The following is a 21,295-nucleotide window of genomic DNA, read 5'->3' as shown; positions in this document are numbered from 1 at the left end:
GCCGAGGCCGCTGTAGAGTGCTCATCATCTGATCTGCGGCCAAAGGAATCGATTTACGAGCTTCTGGAGCAGGAATCAGATTTAAATAAACCACCGGACTCTCAAAGGACTCCTCTGTAGAACACATGTGATCCGGAGAGAGAGAGAGAGAGAGAGAGAAGGGGAAATTCTGTTCACTTACTCTCCATACACTCAGGCTTATCGCATCACCCAAATGATGGCAACCGCAGAACCAGGTTAACCAGGTTACAAACACAGGTTATCACAGAGACAACAATCAGATAGGCTGCTATAAGCACCACTCACCTGTCATCATGAGCCTGTGATGAACCTGTAGCATGATGCATCCATACACTTTCGGAAACTCATTGTGTTGGCCAGAGAGGAGTAATATACTGCTTTAAAAAAATTATATATCTTTTCGACGGACAGCAGAAGATTATGTCCCTGAAGGAAATAAAATCATAATGAAATTATGAAATCATGCGTAGCATGCTGAGCATAAATTACATAATTATTTCTCGAGGTGGTGCTAAGTGCTACTGGCCAATAAAATGCAGTGATGGTATAAGGGCTTCAGACATTCATCACACCAAAGGTGTTCCCATAGTGTCGGTAAGCAGTCATACTCCGATCTGCAAGCCTATTGTGAGCAATCTGTTACACCCACTGGAGCCTCATCAGCAGGGCACTGCATGCCTCTGAAGTAAACTAACCCTGGAACAGAACCTAATCTGGAGCCGGTTGTGTTGAGAGAGTAAGTTGCTATGGTTACTTACATGCCCTGAAAGTAACCTCCATTTTTGGAACCGAAAGTTTAGGTTAACCGCTTACTTACCTTTAAACATACCCGGGTATGTCACATAATCTGCTTTCTGGAATACCCCCCCTGGAACTTCTTATTGTGTGTTTACTGGAAAATAATTGTACAAGTCCATCAACCAGTCAGAAGCATTCAACAGCCCCCTGGTATAAATAGTTTTTAACTAATTCATGAAAGCAAATACATACATACAAACATACATAAATATTAAAAAAGAATAAAAGAAAGAAAGAATCAGTTGGAGAAAATTAAATGGAAATAGTAGGCCTAAGGAAACCCTGTTGTGCTTTGCTATTGCTGCAATCTCATGTGAGTGACAGCTGGTCCCGCCCTCATGGGACACGTCATCAGAGAAGAGATGTTGCTGCATGTGGGAGGAGAAGTTATTTTGATTGTTTACAAGTGCACATGTATAGTAATAAAAAGATGTGCGCGGATAAATCATTTATAATAAATACTGCAATAATCCATGAAAAATAAGAATGGTTAATTTTGACTCCATGGTGACTTTTAAGTTGAAACTGTTACTTCGTTACTACAGTCTTTTCTTAAGCACACTGTTGCACATTTTAGCCAGATGATGGCACTGCAGTGCCGCCTTGGTTTTAGAGGGCTGTAAATCACGTGAGCGAATTCGAAACAGATACTGCTGCATTTTCTTGAAAATGAAAGTACTGCTCTGTTAAAAGTCCTTCCCTACTCTGCTCCACGGGACATGAGGAAGTAGATTACTTACCAGACACACATACGAGCGAAAGAGTTTCTTTCGCATCTCAACAACATGCCTTCTTTAAATGGTATGTTCACACTTTTTTTTTTTTTTTTTATCTCGATCGAATGCTACAGATTTGTGTGATTTTAATTAGTGAACACCATATATTTTAAATAAATTGTCCATAGTGAGGGTGACTCTCGGGTTTTGCTGTATCATTGTGGTGGACATAATAATTACTTATCTTGGAAAACTATTTATTCTATTTATTATTATTATTAATTCTATTTGTTATTACTATTTATAATTATTTATTCTGCCTAGAAAGAAAACACTAGTTTATTATTTATGTTGAAATATATATATGCATTGCTTCTCCAAGTCATCTATTAATAGGTTATGAGTATGCTGGTTATAATATTTAAACATTAATAAGTATAAAATTACACTTTTTTTTTTTACATGAACAATAATATTCCCTTAGGAAATCAAAACGGCAATAAAGAAGATGACTTTTCTGGAAAGAAACTTAAAGTACTTCCCAATGAGCTACTCCAGAGAGGTGGAGATGCAGTCAAGGTAGATCTACAGCGTAACAGACTCAAACAAATCACTGGTATCTCGCAACTGACAAACCTGAAAGAGCTCAACCTGACCAGGAATGAGATCAGTGATTTCCCAGTGGAGATTAGAGGGTTACGCCAACTGGAGAAGCTTTATTTGAATCAGAACAATATCAAAACCATTCCAGAAAATGTATTTCCGTCCTTGGAGAAACTTCAGTTCCTAAAGTTAAGCACCAATCGGCTTGAAAAGCTACCCGAGGATGTGAACAGGTGCCAAGATCTCACCTACCTGAACCTGTCCAACAACTGCCTGAAGAATTTGGATCCTATTGTGAGTCTTTCACACCTTAAAGAACTTTATGTAGAGAGGAACCAGTTGACTGAGCTACCAGACCTGCTCTTTCAAAACAGTAGTTTAACCCTGTTCAAAGCTAATGGCAACCCTCTTAGAAAGCCCCCTGGGGAGGTCTGTGCTGGGGGATTGAGAGATATCCAGAGTTACTTTTCAATGCTTGAGGCAAACGCCAAAAATTTCCGCACTGTGAAGACCATGTTTCTGGGGACCTCCATGGCAGGGAAATCCACTCTGTGCCGCAGTCTGAAGGAGGGTTGCCCTGTACGAGTGGAAGAGGCAGATCGTACAGTAGGGATTGATATCAGTGAAGTTGATTGGGATGGCATCCGTTTTTTCTTTTGGGACTTTGCTGGACAAGAGGAATACTACATCACCCATCATGTATTTATAACAGCTCAAGCTTTTGTCATACTTGCCATCAACCTTTCCAGGTAAAAATCCACATTAACATTCATTTAACTCCACTAACATTTTTTTTTTACAATTTATTGTGAATTTTTACATTTTAGACATTCAAGATTATTTATTATTCTTTATTATTTATTTGTATATTTATTTTTTATATTTTTTTTAAAGATTAACTTTATAGGGATAGTTCACCCAAAAATGAAAATTCTGTCATTAAAGGCACAATATGTAGTTTACGCCACTAGAGGTCGCTTTTTCAAAACAAAGGCGGAGCTTGATGAAATGAATGAGAAATCATATTCTTGGATGAGCTAATGTATTAAAGATTTATTAACAGTACTGTAGTATGAAGCAGGGTGTGGCTGAAAGCCACTGGAATGGAACAAGGCCGCTGGAGCAATTGCTAATGAGAGAGACCAGCGCGACACATGGCTAGAGAGCAGTAGAGCTTTTATTGAATCACTTACGCTTCTTCCGGTCATGCGTATGTGGGGTAACGCAGCGCTGTTTTATGATATTAGATACATTTGTGTTGTTGTTGTACATTTGTGTGTTGTGTTATTTGTTATAATGCTACTCTGTGTGTTCGCTCAGCGGCTACTATGAAACACTTGGTGCACACTGCAGTAAGCAAGATCGATATTAGGCATAGTAAACCAGAGGTGGGAAGTCCAGGGGTCAGAGAGTAAAAGTCCTGCCATATTTTTTATTCCACCCACTGAAGCATTAATGAGATAAATAAATGTTTAATTGAGTGACGATTGACCATTATTGAAGACACCTGATGATAAAAAGCAGATTCACCAAAGGAGAAAATCACTATTTTTAAGTTACCATCATCGAGGTCATTTTTTTTTTTGAAAGTTGTCCTTAACACACACACGCACAAAAAAAGTTTTCGACACACACAGACATCAAGAAGCAGCCTGTGAATCTCAACAGCGGTGATGCAAGATATTCTGATAAACAGATCAACATTAGAAGCTACTAAAAAGATACAGAAAAACAGCAAAATTTAAATAGTGAGGATAAAGAAAATTACTAAGACAATTCAGCTCATAATTTATTTATGCAGCAATGCATGATGGGAGGCATGGATGAATTTTGATTGGTGGCACCCAGAATGCATTGCAACATGCTTTATCACTCTCACCACTGTTGAGATTCACAGACTGATTCTTGATGTCTGTGTGTCTAAAATAAATCTTTTTTTGTTGTGATAAGGGCAGCTTTAAAAAAACAAAAACAAATGATTGAGTAATGAGTTCAGTGATTCAGATCTAATAATGATGATGTGAAAACATAACCAACACCACCTGACCATCTTTTAACTTTGCTTGTCTGGTTGGTTCTAATGCAGTTAAACTGCCCAAACAAAATCTAATATTAAAAAGTCAAGGGTCAAGAGCTCAACTAAAACAAACCATGACCTCGATGATGGTAACTTAAAAATAGTGATTTTCTCCTTTGGGGATTCTGCTTGTTATCATCAGGTGTCTTCAATAATGGTCAATCATCACTCAATTAAACATTTATTTATCTCATTAATGCTTCAGTGGGTGGAATAAAAATATGGCAGGACTTTTACTCTCTGACCCCTGGACTTCCCACCTCTGTGGTAAACCATGGTACTCACGGTACATCAAGAAAATGTGATTAAAACAATAATATTTACTGTATGAGCTATATAACAATTAGTTTTCTGCTCACCTGTCTAATAAAACACATAATATATTAAAGCGTCTTTGGTGTTTCCATGGTTTCTCCAAAATAAAACCAGAAATTGAGGGTAACGTGGGTATGATATCATTGATAGGTGACGCATGGACACGATCCGTGTCCTGGGTAAAATTGCTTATTTCTCTGGATTTAAACATTCTTGGAAACATTTGGGATAATGTAAGTAAACAAGTCAACAAAATATATGACATTGTTCTAGTGATTTTTGGATATTTTAATCCAAAATTCTTACATATTGTGCCTTTAATTACTGTAATTAATTATCAAATCTTCTCAGAAAATTTGAGCTAAACCACTCAATTTATATAGATTAGTTTTACGTTGTCTTTATAAACTTTTTGAAGCATCATAGCTGTCTATGGAGGGACCGAAAGCATTCATTTGTGTTGCGAAGATGAACAAAAGTCTTACAGGTTTCGAACGACATGAAGGCGAGCAATTAATGACAGAAATTTCATTATTGGGTGAACTATCCCTTTAAGTTAAAATAACTATTAAAATGAACTGAATTTTATTTATTTATTTATTTATTTTACAGTTACAGCATGGATGACCAGAGTTTCAAAGATAACGTGAGCTTCTGGATCAAAAATCTACAACTTAAGGTACCAGACTCAGTGGTCCTGCTTGTGGGCACTCATGTTGACCAGTGCAAAGATGAGACTGAGGTGAATGAAAAGAAAAAACACATCAATGAGCGGGTGAAGGCTATGCTTGAAATGCATACAACTAATTTAGAGCTCCGGAGGAAGAACCTTGAGGATGACCCCTCTTTGAACTGTGAACAGATAAATCAGATCGAACGACTCGCTGAGTACAAACTAAAGGTAATTTGGTTTTGTATTGCGCATTCAATAAAATGTGCTTCCAATAAAATGTGCTGCCATGATCTGCTTAATTTCCTTTTGTTTTCAGGTCCTTGATTTTGTACCTATAGATTGCACTAAAAATGGGGACATAGACACACTACTTACTCTCATCAAAAAAGAGGTTTTAAACACGGAAATATTCCCCAACCTAGAACAGACATTACCTAGATGCTACTATGAGGTGGAGAATGATATCCAAGACCTTCTGGAGAAAGATGACATTCCAGAGCATGGTCAGTTTTTTTTTTTTTAGATTACAATGTTTGTTCTTTTTTTTTAAATAAGTTTCCTAATTCTGAAATTTGCACCTGTTAATAGGAATTGTGAATCAAGATGTCCTCCTGTGGAAACTGAAGAATAGACATGCTACACTGGACAATGAGCAACTGAAGTTAATTCTTCAGTATCTTCACCGAATAGGTGTCATTATGTGGTACAAGGAAATCCCAGAGTTGGCGGCTTCTGTATTTGTAAAACCATCATTCCTCATCTCGTTGTTCAAGGTTAATGCATCAAACATTTAAATTACAACCATTACATGTCTTTGAATAGCCATACTAATCAGTTTATCACTTAAAATGACATATTTCTTTTGATTCTGTCACAGACAATTGTGAGACATGACCTAGTCCAGGAACTGAACAAGATTTCCCCTGCACAGCTGAAGTCAGAAAATGCACTTGGAATAGAGAGGAAAAGATGGATCAAGGACTATAAAGAGAAAGCATCCTTAAGCAATGTGGCTATTAGGATCCTGGTGCGGACTGAGCTCGAGAAGAATTACTGCATTACTGATGAAGAGCTAATTAAGGAGGTTGTTGGGACCAAAAAGAAGGAGGGGAGTCTGCTTTCGCTACTAAAACACTTTGATGTATGTTTGTCAACCAAACATAACAGTCCTCTCAATCCAAAAGCCAACGAATTCGATCCAAAGAAAAACTGGGTGGCCTCAAATCCATTAGTGTATGAGCCAGATGCTTGTCTTTTCCCAAGTTACCTGTCAGACAACGAGCAGGTAGAGGAGAAGTGGGAATCAGACAATACAGAGGACCTCAACATCCATGTGTACTTCCTACCTGAGATACCATATGGTTTCTTCCACAGGTAGATGCATATGCATTTGTTTCTTTTAGACAAAATAATGCAATACATGTCAATGAAGAACATTCTTGATTTATTCACTCTATGTGCTGTATGGGAATGTGCAAAGCATCATCAATCCAGATACCAGGATGATTTGCTCAAATTGTAAAGGTATTACCTTTGATGAGTAGTATGATATATAAAATTGGCGCTTGCTTTACAGGCTTGTCATCAGGACATGCTCCTTATACTCTCCATACTGGATTGGAAAAGACCAGTGTATGCTGTGCAGTGGCAACAAACGCTTTCTGCTCAAAGAAGGCTGTGATGAAGACCCGTTCATTGAGATCAGCTGCAAAGACCGTAAGACCCCTCTTTTTGATTACATTTTGCATTTGCCTTTTTTAGTGCATGTTTTTATTTTACATTTGTATAATTTTAAGTATAGATACTTTGAATATACTTACACTACTTTTTAAAGATTTGCGGTCAGAAATATATATATATATTTTTTATATTTATGAAAGAAGTCTCTTATGGTCACAAAGGCTGCATTAATTTAATAAAAAATACAATAAAACATGATTATTGTGAAGTATTATTACAATTTAAAACAAAATGTAATTTATTGCAGTGATGCAGTGTCACATGATCCTTCAGAAATCATTCTAATATGCTGATTTGCTGCTCAAGAAACATTTATTATTATTAACAATGTTGAAAACAGTTGTGTTGCTTAATGTTTTGTGGTAAACTGTAAAATTCTAAAGAACAGCATTTATTTTAAATAGAAATCTTTGTAACAAAGTAAAGTCGTTACTGTCGCTTTTGATCAATTTAAAGGTGCAGTAAGAGATTTCTGAGAAATGCTGATGAAAATTGAAATCAATACAAACAATTGTGTGAATATTTGCTAGATGGATGTTCTGTGTTTTTGTACATAGTCCTGGCTGTAAATAGGAGAAAAAACAAAGTAATTGTCTAATAATAACAGCTTGCAGAAGTCTTGGGTGTGTTTGTTTGGGTGGGTGTCTATTTCAAATATCAACAGTCTCAGAAATCGTTTACTGCACTTTTAATGCATCCTTTCTGAATAAAAGTATTGATTTCTGAACCTACCTTCTTCAGTGGTATTGTTTCTTTACATGTATGTATACATAGAAAATGTCACTGGATTATAATAGCTCAAAAACCATTGTACAAGTAGTCTGCATTGTAATTAATGATAGTAATGTACATTTTCTAAATGTTATCACCACTAAGGGATCGTTTTTTATCTTCTTCATATATGTATTAAATCTATATTATTATATTATACATATACATGTTTCTTCCTGTAGTTGAAACCTCAAAAGACATCCAGAAAGCATGGAGAGTGATAAGGGAGATTATGAGACGACTGAACACACTGACAGAGCAGTGGCAAGGGCTGTACCAGCACGTTGTCAGTCCCTGCAAGGCCCAGGGGTGTGAGGAATTCTTTGAATGGAATGACTGGAAAGAATGGTTAGAAGATTCAGGAGCAAACAAATTTAATGTGTAAGTCATCATTTGATTTGTCTTCCTTTTGTGTTCTCAACAGAACATTCTTGCTTTCATTGTGTAGTCATTTTCTTTTATCAAATTATATGTCTGGCTCATCTTGTTTTTAACTGTATAAAATTAAGATAAAATCAGGTGACTGAATACTGTGTTCTGTCTAATAGAGGAATAGAGGAAAAACAAACTTGCCGTAATAGTCACCAACGAAGGACAGAGTTGCTGTTCCCTAAAAGTAAATACATTTATTTACAGAGAAATACAACACGCACTTATTCTTCTGCCTTTTATAATTCTAAAATATTTTTGTCTACAGCTCCTGATGCCTAGACCTGAGGGGAGGACACATATAACAAATAATAATATAAAAAAATGACTTGGCTTGATGTAAAAGGTATGATCCCCACATCAGACTACAAATGTCACATTAAACAGTTTGACTTGTATGTTATGTTTACATGATTCAGGAATAATCAACCTGACTGTAAGAACAGAAAATGTATACTAATGTCTTAATATTTTCGAGACAGCAAATTATAATGGCTCCAAACCAATGATCTAGTAGCCTATTTAATATAAGTTTTTTTTTTTTTTCCGTCTAGAATGGACAATCTAAAATTATTTAGGTGAAAAATCACTAGATTTTTGTAGTCTAATCTCAGTAAGAAATTGTTCAGTGGATAGGTTTTGTTGTACAAACATATTGTCACCGCTAGGGGGTGATCTATTCATTTAAGTTACACATTTTGTTTGAGAACTACTTGTGGAGGGCTAAAGTCTTGCTGTTGTGGAGTCCTGGCTTTATCATGTTATGAATTGTTCAATAAAGTTATCCACATACCAAAGTACCATGGAATTTACTAAGTCTCATATTGTCAGTCTACTTGCTTCTTATTATCTTATATGTGTGTGTGTGGTTTTGTTTATATTACATTGTGGGGACCAAATGTCCCCACGATGTAATATAAACCTGAGTTCACCTACATCGTGGGGACCAGCCACCGGTCCCCACAATGTAAATGAATTAATAAAAATACTAAATGATGTTTTTGTGAGAAAATAAAGGTGTGCACAGTTTCCTGTGATGGTTAGGGGTAGGGTAGGGGGATAGAAAGTACAGTTTGTACAGTATAAAATGCATTGCGGCCTATGGAAAGTCCCCACAATTCACAAAAACAAACGTGTGTGTGTGTGTGTACAGTATATTTTTCACACAAACTCATTAGACGAATGCCTCAGTTAAGATGCTTTTTTTCCATCTGTTCATTCATATTCAGATGTTTACTTCATTATGGAGTAAATATAGCAAACTGTCACTGTCAGTTGATTTTGTTGAAACTGATTCACAGTATAACTACTTATTAATGTGACAGTTCACTTGGTGCAATCTGGGGTAAGGCACACACACATGCGCGTGCGCAAGCACAAACACATTGTAGAGACTTTCCGTTGTCTTCTATTATATTGAGCTAATTATATTTTCTATCCCCTAACCTAACCCTCACATAAACCATTCTGCATTGTCTGACAAATTCACAAGTTCATTAAAGGATTAGTCCACTTTCTGATAAAAATGTCCTGATAATTTGCTCACCCCCATGTCATCCAGGATGTTCATGTCCTTCTCTCGTCAGTCGAAAAGAAATTAAGGTTTCCAGGATTATTCTCCTCATAGTGGACTTCAATGGCCTCCAGAAAATGACAGTTTCAGTGCAGCTTCAAAGGGCTTTAAATGATACCAGATGAGGAATAAGGGTCTTATCGAGCGAAAGGATCGGTCATTTTCTAAAAAAAAAAAAAAAATACAACTGTACAACTTCTCCGAAATGCTTACGCTGTATGTCCTACGCCTCAACTTACGGAAAAAAACTAAACTGGTGCCGCGTTCGCTCCGTAAGTTGAATAGGGAAGGTGTACAGCATACAGTGTAAGCGTTTTGGAGAATACGGAAAGCAGAAGCACGTGCGAGGCAATCATGTGTGTTTATAAAGCATATACACTTATATTTTTTTTTAGAAAATGACCGATCGTTTCGCTCGATAAGACCCTTATTCCTCGTCTGGTATGCAAGCCCTTTGAAGCTGCACTGAAACTGTAATTTTGAACTTCAACCATTTGGAGACCATTGAAGTCCACTATAAGGAGAAAATCCTGGAATGTTTTCATCAAAAACCTTAATTTCTTTTCGACTGACGAGAGAAAGACATGAACATCTTGGATGACATGGGGTTGAGTAAAGTATCAGAAAAATTTTATTTGAAAGTGAACTAATCTTTTAAGTTTTCTTCAACCTCATTAGGCCAGGCTGATCCACACAGTGTCGTCATGGTTTCACTATTCTTGTAGAAACATTTGATCCCGACGATGTTTGAAAAATCGGATCAAAATCTAAATTATGATCAAAAAAAGTCTTTGAAGACTAATTTTTTATCCATACATGCAGTCTAGTCGATAAAAGTTAGTTATGTGTTTAAATATCTCATTTAGGCACTTGTTTGCCTAACCAAACGGTGGCAGTGCCATGGTGATGCTGTTGCTATCCTATTGAAATACATATAGGCCTACTGTAAGTTCGAAAAACATGTTTGTCCCATCATGATAGCCTACTTGTTGGCACTTTTTTGTATAACATGTCAGTTTTGTGCTGTTGGGTTATCCAAACTATACAGACCGAGAGATAGACAACAGAACTTGAACGTTTAAAAAATGACCTTACTTCATCGTTTTATTTGATATCAAATGATCAACACTGCACATGTACGCGTGCGCCGGGTGAGCACGATTTCACAGAGATAGGCAGTGCCTCATACGCGTGGCGCAGTGAGCGCACAGAATAGTTCCTTTGAGTTTGTCAAAGCCACGCGCCCGGCGCGCGAAGCCCGAGCAGGGGATTCATGCAGGAGGCGGGGTCTTCCTTTGGGAGCGTGCGGCCCGAAAGGGGGTGTATGGCAAGCCAAAGTACTCACAAACGCCTGGTCGGACGTCTGATTGCACACGGACGCGTCAAAAGCGCGCGTTTTGGCAGCAAAACGCGCGTCCTCGACGTGTGATTTGCGTTAAGAACGCGCGTTTTTAACGCGCGCTTTGGTATCATGGAAAACGCGCGTCAAGAACGCGCGTTTTTGTGTACCTAAACGCGCGTTCTCAACGTGTGATTTGCTATTAAAACGCGCGTTCTTGACGTGCGCTTTGGAGTGACAAAAAACGCGCGTTTTTGACGTGCGTTTATCATAACGAAAATGGGCGTCGAATACGTGCGTTTTGAGTCAGACAAAACGCTCGTTATGAACGTGTAAACAGGTAAACCAAACAGACAGTGCAAACGTGTGTTTGAAGTGTCCATCAGGCGAAGAGAACGCGCTCTTTCCTTAGTGTTCTCAAAAGTGCACGTCGAAAGCGTGTGCTCTCTCTTTAGGGCTTTGAGTCTGTTATAGGTTTAGGACAGCATTATCATTAAACTCAACCAAAACAACATGGAATTATCAAGGATAAATTTGGCAGATGATTATAATTGTTGAGTTATAATCCAGTATAATTAATATGAAATATGCATATAAAAATGTAAAACTATTATTTAAAATAGCCGTGGGGGATGACAGGATAAATATACCTTGATCAAGGCCAAAACTTTGTAAGTTTGTAAGGAGCCAATAAAATACTACACCACATGTATGATCATCTTGGCTATATATTACGGTGGCGTATTGCCTCATACATAATATGTTTTCCACTCAATTATGTCGTTAAGACATCTTTACATCTTTTTCTCATAATAACGAGATGTTATGTCGTTAAAACGACATATTTTGTACGTGTACGAAAAATACCTTTATACCTTTATCTGATCTATAGAGCTCATAGCCTATATCAGTTCGATTTACATTTATTTTGTTTAGCGCTTTTCACAATACTCAGTCCTATAGTTTTAAGCAGCTTTATAGGAAATGCTTTAACATTACAATTTGGAGTACATAATCTGTTATCAAAGGTGACTGTACAAGTTATGGCCTAATTTCAGACATATATAGCCTACATACATAGGCTATATGTAGTTAGCTAACATTAATTTAAACAATGTAGCCTATTAAGGTAGAAACAATGAGCGATGTCCAGAAAAATGTGTAGACATAGCTTATATTAAACGCTGTAGCCTACTAAGAAAGCATAGGTACTACACAGAAAAATGTATTCGTGCAGAATTTGATATTTTAATAGCCTATCACTTAGTAGGCTACATTAAGAGACCTTAAGCTTTTTCTTTATAACGGTTTTCTATAAGAGAAAAACACTTAATTAAACGAACTGCGTTCATATCTTTGCTGTACATAGTATGGTTTAGTATGGTGTTTACTGAGTTTGGTCTTCTATGTCACACATTACACAAGCATTAAGCTTTAAACATGTATTTTAGGCTATTTCCACAACAAATCTATAATGGTATTCATAATGAGAATAGTTATAAAAAGTATAAAATAATCATAAACAAATTATAGCATTCATTACAAACAATATTTATTTTAAAGCCTAAAATATTATTTAAATCGAAACTGTTGGGCTCTCATTCGGCACAAATCCAATTGTTTTTTAGCACTTGGACGTTAAAATATATTTACGCCTATTATGTTGTTAAACAATGCTTTCATGTCCCAAAACCACACCCTTCAGATGCGCAAAAACATGTTTGGAACAGGGCCGATTATTTCAATATTAGGGGAATGAAATATGAATTATAATCATTCTAAATTACCTGGTATTATTCATGAATATTCAATAAGAATATCGACAAACTTTAGGCTATTTTGTATTTGTCTAGATTGGCAATATGTAGCTATTATTTTCTTTTTAATATTTTTTTCCAAGACATGTAATCTTTTAAACACTATTATTATTTTTTAAACTCTGCCTTTGTGCAAATTAACTTGGATGTATAACAAAATTTAGTAGTTTAGGCTTTAAAATATTGTTTGTAGGTAACGAATGACAATATAATTTATGTTTATTTAATACTTATATTTTGTATAGAACAATTTAAAGGATTTGTTGTGAAAATAGCTTAAAATACATGTTTATCGTATTTTTTTGTAAAAATTTCGTTTTCACCGGCTATCCCGGCTTCAGGTTGGCATAGGGGCATTTAATCCCATAGGGGGCACCACTACTTAGGTATTTTTAGTTCCCCTACAAATCTTTTCAATTTAATGGTATTCAGAAAAACAGAACAATAATGAAAAATATAATATATATTTTCCATATGCACTAGTATTTAGATGCTATAGCCTATAGCCTATTTATTATTTAAACTCTCTGATTGTACACAGATATTTAAAATGAGCAGTGGAACTTTTTCTGTATTTGGTTGACTGTATTTTGTTTTGACAATAAACAGGCTGTGAAGTCAAGTTAAAGTATGCTATCTACTAAAACTGATAGTATATGGCGCCTGCGCGTTCACTTTATTTTTTTTTTTTTATTAAAGCGTAAACAACTTATAATACTCAGACATTTATGGTCATAAGAGTAATACATTTCCAATCTGTGTAGGTATAACTATTATTGTAACTATTATTTGTACTCACACAATAAAACATTGCTTGAAAAATAAAGACAAGCAATGCCTTTTTAGTGAACTTCTCAAAAATGAATGGAAACTCAGCATATTAGATGGTCTACTTGTCGAAACTTTGTACTTGTACTTTTTTTCTTTCATTTTCTTAATATGTTAATTATTTAGGTTTAATATATTTTGTGTATGCCTAGCTATATAGGAAGAAGCTATTTATTCCTTTTATAAGATTTTATGTCGTTTCTTCTCCGTTCACAGAAGCGCTGCATGCGATGCAATGAATCCTCCTGTTTTGTTGTTTCTTCTATATAGCCTAGGCTAAAACTGAACCCCTGGGATTTTTTCCTCATTCTAATTTCGTTTAATTCTAATTTAACATAATCTTGTCGGTTAATGAAAGGATCGCCTCAGGGGGGAGAAAGGAAATTATATTTAAATTTTTAACTAATATTTAGGCTATATTTTCTTAAATTTCAGGTTTATTTCGATTAGCATAAATGTTTTGAATAGTTTTTTTTTTTTTTTAGTTAACTATAGGCAAGGATAATATCCTTGCCTAGACACAACACCCACAGAACTGCAGTATAGCCACAGTCATTTTTCCAGCTGTTTGAGCCACGAATATTTACAAATATTCACGAATTATTTAATGCCGTCTGAGACACAATCTCTGACCGGGAGTCTCAGACTCATCGAGGCCAATAAACCTTTTAAGAATAATGACACAAATGTTGGAAAAGTAATGTAGATATTTTTGGAGGTAGGCTATTGTCTCCACTTTCATTTATCAGTTTTATTTTGATAAATAGGTCAATGACAATATAGCATTATTGTTGTATCCGTAGTGTCAGGCCTGTTTACCGGTATTTTAGCTATATTATTTTTGAATAGGCCTATAATAAAATGCGACTGAAACACCAATGATATTTTTTTTCTCTTTTATTAGGCTAGAAACTGCATAGGCTATAATATTGTGTTCATTATTCTATGGGCATTGCCATCGATACAGGCATCGAAATGTATTTTACACTATATTTGCTTATGCTTTTCGAGTGCGGAAGTGTGATAAAGGCACTGATCTAGGATAAATTCTCTATTATAGATCAGATAAAGGTAGCCTATATGTTCACGTCATATATGCCTACAAAATATGTCGTTTTAACGACATAACATCTCGTTATTATGAGAAAAAGATGTCTTAACGACATAATTGAGTGGAAAAAATATTATGTATGAGGCAATACGCCACCGTAATATATAGCCAAGATGATCATACATGTGGTGTAGTATTTTATTGGCTCCTTACAAACTTACAAAGTTTTGGCCTTGATCGAAGGTATACTATTTATCCTGTCATCCCCCACGGCTATTTTAAATAATAGTTTTACATTTTTATATGCATATTTCATATTAATTATACTGGATTATAACTCAACAATTATAATCATCTGCCAAATTTATCCTTGATAATTCCATGTTGTTTTGGTTGAGTTTAATGATAATGCTGTCCTAAACCTATAACAGACTTAAAGCCCTAAAGAGTGAGCACACGCTTTCGACGTGCACTTTTGAGAACACTAAGGAAAGAGCGCGTTCTCTTCGCCTGATGGACACTTCAAACACACGTTTGCACTGTCTGATTGGTTTACCTGTTTACACGTTCATAACGAGCGTTTTGTCTGACTCAAAACGCACGTATTCGACGCCCATTTTCGTTATGATAAACGCACGTCAAAAACGCGCGTTTTTTGTCACTCCAAAGCGCACGTCAAGAACGCGCGTTTTAATAGCAAATCACACGTCGAGAACGCGCGTTTAGGTACACAAAAACGCGCGTTCTTGACGCGCGTTTTCCATGATACCAAAGCGCGCGTTAAGAACGCGCGTTCTTAACGCAAATCACACGTCGAGGACGCGCGTTTTGCTGCCAAAACGCGCGCTTTTGACGCGTCAGTGTGCAATCAGTCGTCCGACCAGGCGTTTGTGAGTACTTTGGCTTGCCATAGGGGTGGAGGTGTGGCGCACGTGTAGAAAAGGGAGAGCAAGTTGCTTTCCCCTCAAATCATTCGCCAAACAGGTGAATCTCTTCTTGCGAGCCACGCGAAAGGCACGAGAGCGGCGCATTACTTGCAAACTCCTCACCTCATCTATTTATCTATTTATTTCACGCGACATGGACGCAACTGTCATCGCTACGACGCAAATTAGTCAAGACTCGTTTTATCAGCCGTTATCGGAGACCCTCGTGCCTCATGCGAAGCAGGACAGGGAGTGTAAAGTGCTGAAGAGACAGCGCTCGAGCAGCCCAGAGCTACTCAGGTGCAAGAGGAGACTGACCTTCAACGGACTCGGCTATACAATCCCTCAGCAGCAGCCCATGGCGGTGGCCAGACGTAACGAACGCGAAAGAAACCGTGTCAAGCAGGTGAACATGGGCTTCCAGACGCTTCGCCAGCATGTGCCGAACGGAGCAGCGAACAAGAAGATGAGCAAAGTGGAGACGCTGCGCTCGGCAGTGGAGTACATCCGAGCGCTTCAGCAGCTGCTGGACGAGCACGACGCCGTGTCTGCTGTGTTGCAGTGCGGCGTCCCGTCTCCTTCGGTCTCCAACGCGTACTCGGCGGGCCCGGAGTCTCCTCATTCAGCTTACTCCTCTGATGAAGGCAGCTACGAGCCTCTCAGCTCTGAGGAACAAGAGCTGCTGGACTTTACCACATGGTTCGACAGATATGAATCAGGTAGGAGCAATTTTTAGGCGTTTTCAGACCCAAGTTTTACAGAACCAGGGGCCCTTCAGCCAAACCAGGGGCCTCCAGTTTTAAAAAAGCAGATTTTAATCTCTGACACTTTAGTATAACAACATACAGATACATTAGAAAATAGTTCAAGTTCTATATCTTCTTCTTGATTACCTTCTGGTTGAAAACCTTCATCCAACACATTGTATGACTGAATTGTATTCATTTTTGATGTATGCCTGTGACTCATAACTGTTATTATTCTATTACAGGCGCTTCACTGACTACTAAAGATTGGTGCTGAAGGGACAGCACAGGACCGGTTTAGGTCGGAGATACACTGCCTGCTGGTGCCTGTGAAGGATCCGAGTTCATTGACTGAGCACTGGACACACAGAGGGCATTTTCCAGCAATGTGCTCGTGCACACAGATGCAACACTCAGAAGTTTCCAAACGTTAGAACTGCACGGGATTTGAGGCGAGCGAGGATGTCTAAACTGCTGACTTTCGTTTTGTCACCCCATTCTGTTTTCAACATTTTGCCCTGTTGATGCAGTAATGTGTAAATGCAACTGAATGAGCCAGTTTGTTCCTTTTCCACATTGTACAAATAACGAGGTGACCAGATGTAGTTAAACGTATGAGGAAAAATAGTATCAGGTCCCATAAATGCCATCTGTTAGGGAATACACTAACATTACACTAGGCAGCCCACATGCAACCTGTATATTATATTTTGTTCTAGATATGCGACAGCGTTTTTGTACTGGATGAATAACTTTTGTATCAAAGTGTGCACTTGTGTGTTTTTATACAAACTTGTGTATATGCAATTTTTATGAAGAGAAACCCTATTTTATGTAAAATAAAGTCTTTATTTATTCAGATAATTGCCTTGTGTTTGTTTGAAATCAACTAACACAAAAATATAAAAAATAATAAATGTTTTACTTGCAGAAATGCACTTTGCACAAATGTGGATACTTAAGTATATACAATGTATAAAATATATTAGAATAGCACCGATTTACATTGAAATAGCCACTGCAAATACACTTTATCATGATTTCAAATATTCAAAAGAAGTGGCTTTGAGTTTGTCAACATGGTTTAATTAATGGGAGTCATTTACTGTATAAGCACAAAAGAGAGTGACAGGCAGCTGTAGATTGGACACAACCTTGGAATACAGTGTGTGAACAGTTAATTTTTAAGCAACAACAAAAAAGTTGAAGAGTAAAGCAATTTATAACCCCCGAATACCTCTGTGGTGTAACCAATGTGTCTGTACCAACCTATGGAGGCTGTGAATAGACGTCAACTGAAGACTAATGGTGATGAACTAACTGTCCTGGAGGGCATCCAAAATTTCCTACCAATGTCTGTTTTCCTGCTCACATTTTTTTCTTTCAGTTTTCTTTTAGATATATACAGGAGTCTTATCAGCAAAGATAAGGAGACCTGTTTAGGTTTGTGCAGTTCAAACTTTCCCCATTTAAAATGTAGCATGCAAAAAGCAGCCCTATTCTTGCTTCAAATGACATCCTTCAAAGTGCTTCAAATGTGAGTCAACCAAGCACTAAGGTTCTGAGTGCATGAAAATTAGCATTTTCTATTGTGCGTGTGAAGTTTGGATGCACTGTAAGGCCTTTCGCCATCATCCAATCAGACAGACCCATGCTGATTTTGAATGGCCTCTGATTTAAGTGACACAAAAGCACTTTTGTGTGAGGGCTACACCATATTCATCACATTGTGCCTTCAACATAAATCTGATTGGATGTCTTGGGCACTTTGATGTCGCTCCAGTGTACGAGTGGCATTGTGATATCTAACTTCTGTCTGTATTACCTATTATCAGCACTTAGAGCAAGAGGTCCTTATAATTTGTGAAGAGTAAATTCATAAAAAAAAAAAAAAAAAAAAATCTGCTCTCTGATAAAACACCAGCAGAATGATTGACACTACTTTACAGAGCCTCACACAAAAGCCTGATTTGGGTCCAGTGACAAATGAAAGGGGCCGGGTGTGGGCCTCATTCAGACTAATTTTAATCTTTCACTCCCTGTGTTTTTTTCTATCTAGACTCTTTTCTATAATTTCTTCTAGTTCTCATTTTGGAGATCATAGGATAGTTCTCAAAGAAGGAATCCCAGTGTTATTTGTGCATGTTATGTGGAAAACAACAGCCTCAATTTTCCAACTATTTTACAAATCAGCAGCAGCAAATTCTCAAATACAATACTGGATTTTTGGATTTCATGTCTTACATTGACAAAATTCCCTTTTTTTCTTCACAAAAATGTCCTTTTTCTCTCTGCGTTTGGTTGTTTATCTCTCTCTCTCTCGCTCATGGCTCATGATGTGTGCAGTCAGGTTGATTTGCCCTGTCTGGCTCTGCATGCTAAACGCTGTCTTAAATTGCCCAGCACCCTCCGCACACACTCCTTCTTACACACACAATAGTCATCCGTCTCGGCCGAGGGCCAACCCCCCCCCCAAACTTCATCACACACACCCAAAACAAACCATGCTCTGGGCAATGTACTCCTCAGTCCTGCAGCCGATCTAAAAGAGGGAGTGTGTTTTATTCCACACTCATGCTTTGACTCCCTTTTTGAGAAAATTTCATTAGTGATGTTTAAAAATAGGAGATAAGAGAAAGATTAGTCCTGTAATGTACGACGATTAAACAAACAGTGATTTGGTGAACCCGTGTGTGGTCAGTGAGTATTCTCTGTGCGCTGGTGCTGGCCAGGGGCCTTGTAAGCAAATACGCTCCTGAAGTTCCTATATCTCTCGGCCACACTTCCATTGTTGTGAGGCGACTCATATCTCCATGGCTTCTGATTGTTTGAGGAGCTGGTCTGATAGAGGCCCTCTTTGTGGGTGGCTTTCTGAATTTATTCAGGCCCCCCAACGTAATCTAAATAATCAACTAGCTTTCTCAACTGGGATGGAGGCTGGTGGCTGATTAGATGTTTGTGTTCCCATGTTTATTTCCTGCCGATCAGCTGTGTTGTCTCATTATCTTATGATGATTGTTATCAGAATGGGCAGTTGTGACCTCATCGCTTGGCTTCGTTTCAAACTGCCCACAGCCCACCCCATCTTCTGTTCATTTTAGAATGTCATTTTCATTAAAAACTTTTCAAAATGCCAGTAAATACCGTTATTTTTGTAGACCACTATTTAAGCGGCCCCTAAAGTAATAATTAACAATTTTTACAACGGAAGTAATTCAATCAAAAACCAACTTTAGAATAATATTTTTTTTTCTTAGCGCTGCTGTAAATCCAAAACTCTGTCAATTATTTTTTTTCTATTGTCACTGTGAAGCTGCTTTGAAACTATATGTATTGTGAAAAGCGCTATATAAATGAAGATGACTTGACTTGACTTGACCCGACCCAAAGGGATGTAAATGATATCATGAGTCTTATTCACCGGTGATTTGTACTATTCTTTCTCTAAATAGAGTATATTGGTTTTCATTTTTCTTTATATTACAATTTTATTTTGTACACTTCCAAGAATTACTGCTGAATAGCCATTCTGAAATTTTTCAGTGATTCAAGTTTTTTAAAAAAATATTTTATTTATATTTTTTTGTTGTAAATATTGATGGGGAGCCATTCTGTGATTCATTAATAAGGGTTTCAACATATTTATTTTCACTTTTTTATTTACACTACATTCAAAATGTTGGGGTCGGTAAGATTTTTAAATGTTTTTGAAAGAAGTCTCTTATGCTTACCAAATATGCATTTATTTGATCAAAAATAAAGTAATAACTGAAATATTATTGTAAATTAAAATAACTGTTTTCTATTTTAATATGTTTTAAAATGTGAATTTTCAGCATCATTACTCCAGACTTCAGTGACACTTAATCCTTCAGAAATCATTCTAATATGCTGATTTAGTGCTCAAGAAACATTTATTTTTATTATCAATGCTGTAAAAAAAGTTGTACTGCTTAATGTGGAAACCATGAAACTTTTTTATTGTTCCAGATTCTTTGATGAATAGAAATAAAAAACAGCATTTATTTGAAAGAGAAATCTTTTGTAGCATTATAAATGTCTTCAGTCTCACTTTTGTTCTATTTAATGCATCCTTGCTGAATATAATGATTTATTCTTTTTTTTTTTTTTTTTTTTTAAATGTACTGAATGGTAAGGCATATTTTATTTTTTATTTGTGCTCTTCAAAAATTATTGCTGAAGAGTGCATGCACCTTAAATTCACTTCAGTTTCCTCCAGTGCTCAAAACAACAGGTACAGTTTGAGGGCAACAGAGAGTGACAGCATACAGTGATGACCCTCTGAAAGAGGTCATACAAAAGCTAGGGTGTCACTCCGGATTCCATCCCTGCCATTTTAGGCCTGCCCACTGTATGCCATTCTTCAGCTGTCCCTCCGGGCCACCATGCTTCACCAGACAAATAATGATAAGACTCTACTCCTGATAAGCTTCACATGCTTCAAAGAATGATGGCTGTGGTACCCTAAAAGAAGGTTAAAGCATCTTTAGTTTTGGTAATATTAGTCCACATATACGTACACATCTGTGCACGCATGATAGCATGCAAGATTAACATCTTGTGGCTTCAGATGGGTTTCCAGCCTTCAGTATCTTTAATTTCCAAGTTTAATAATTTGCCTGGTGTTCTCGCCTCCCCTTATCACCCTCTGATTAACAATCTGTATGTTTAGTGTGACACTATAGTTAGAAAAAGTCATAGATGTGAGACCTAAGCTCATTTATCAAAGGCCTGATGATAAGGTACATGCTCCAAAGACTTTTTATGTCAATAACTAAGCAGGTGCTGGAAACCACTGCTATGAAAGGCTACTGGGGGTTTGGGGTACTTTGAAAGATTAATTGTTTGATT

The 21,295-nt window shown here is 37.0% G+C and overlaps 2 protein-coding genes across 2 annotated transcripts; both read left to right on the top strand.

The window, feature by feature from the left end:
* The first annotated feature begins 1,532 nt into the window (after window positions 1-1,532).
* On the top strand, window positions 1,533-8,964 carry si:ch211-210p4.6 (malignant fibrous histiocytoma-amplified sequence 1). Its single transcript, XM_067400544.1, has 10 exons — window positions 1,533-1,620; window positions 2,020-2,887; window positions 5,143-5,431; window positions 5,520-5,706; window positions 5,792-5,976; window positions 6,081-6,577; window positions 6,780-6,919; window positions 7,897-8,095; window positions 8,263-8,330; window positions 8,412-8,964. The coding sequence occupies exons 1-10, from the start codon at window positions 1,605-1,607 to the stop codon at window positions 8,423-8,425; spliced, it is 2,463 nt and encodes an 820-aa protein (XP_067256645.1). The 5' UTR covers window positions 1,533-1,604; the 3' UTR covers window positions 8,426-8,964.
* A 6,758-nt stretch (window positions 8,965-15,722) lies between these two features.
* ascl1b (achaete-scute family bHLH transcription factor 1b) lies at window positions 15,723-16,794 on the top strand. Its single transcript, XM_067401317.1, has 2 exons — window positions 15,723-16,396; window positions 16,669-16,794. The coding sequence occupies exons 1-2, from the start codon at window positions 15,832-15,834 to the stop codon at window positions 16,698-16,700; spliced, it is 597 nt and encodes a 198-aa protein (XP_067257418.1). The 5' UTR covers window positions 15,723-15,831; the 3' UTR covers window positions 16,701-16,794.
* Window positions 16,795-21,295: the final 4,501 nt, after the last annotated feature.

The sequence above is a fragment of the Chanodichthys erythropterus genome, chromosome 11 (genome assembly GCF_024489055.1).
Source record: "Chanodichthys erythropterus isolate Z2021 chromosome 11, ASM2448905v1, whole genome shotgun sequence".
NCBI classification, from domain to species: domain Eukaryota; kingdom Metazoa; phylum Chordata; class Actinopteri; order Cypriniformes; family Xenocyprididae; genus Chanodichthys; species Chanodichthys erythropterus.
The sequence above is the reverse complement of the archived record's forward strand: the minus strand, read 5'-3'. Positions and strand labels throughout refer to the sequence as shown.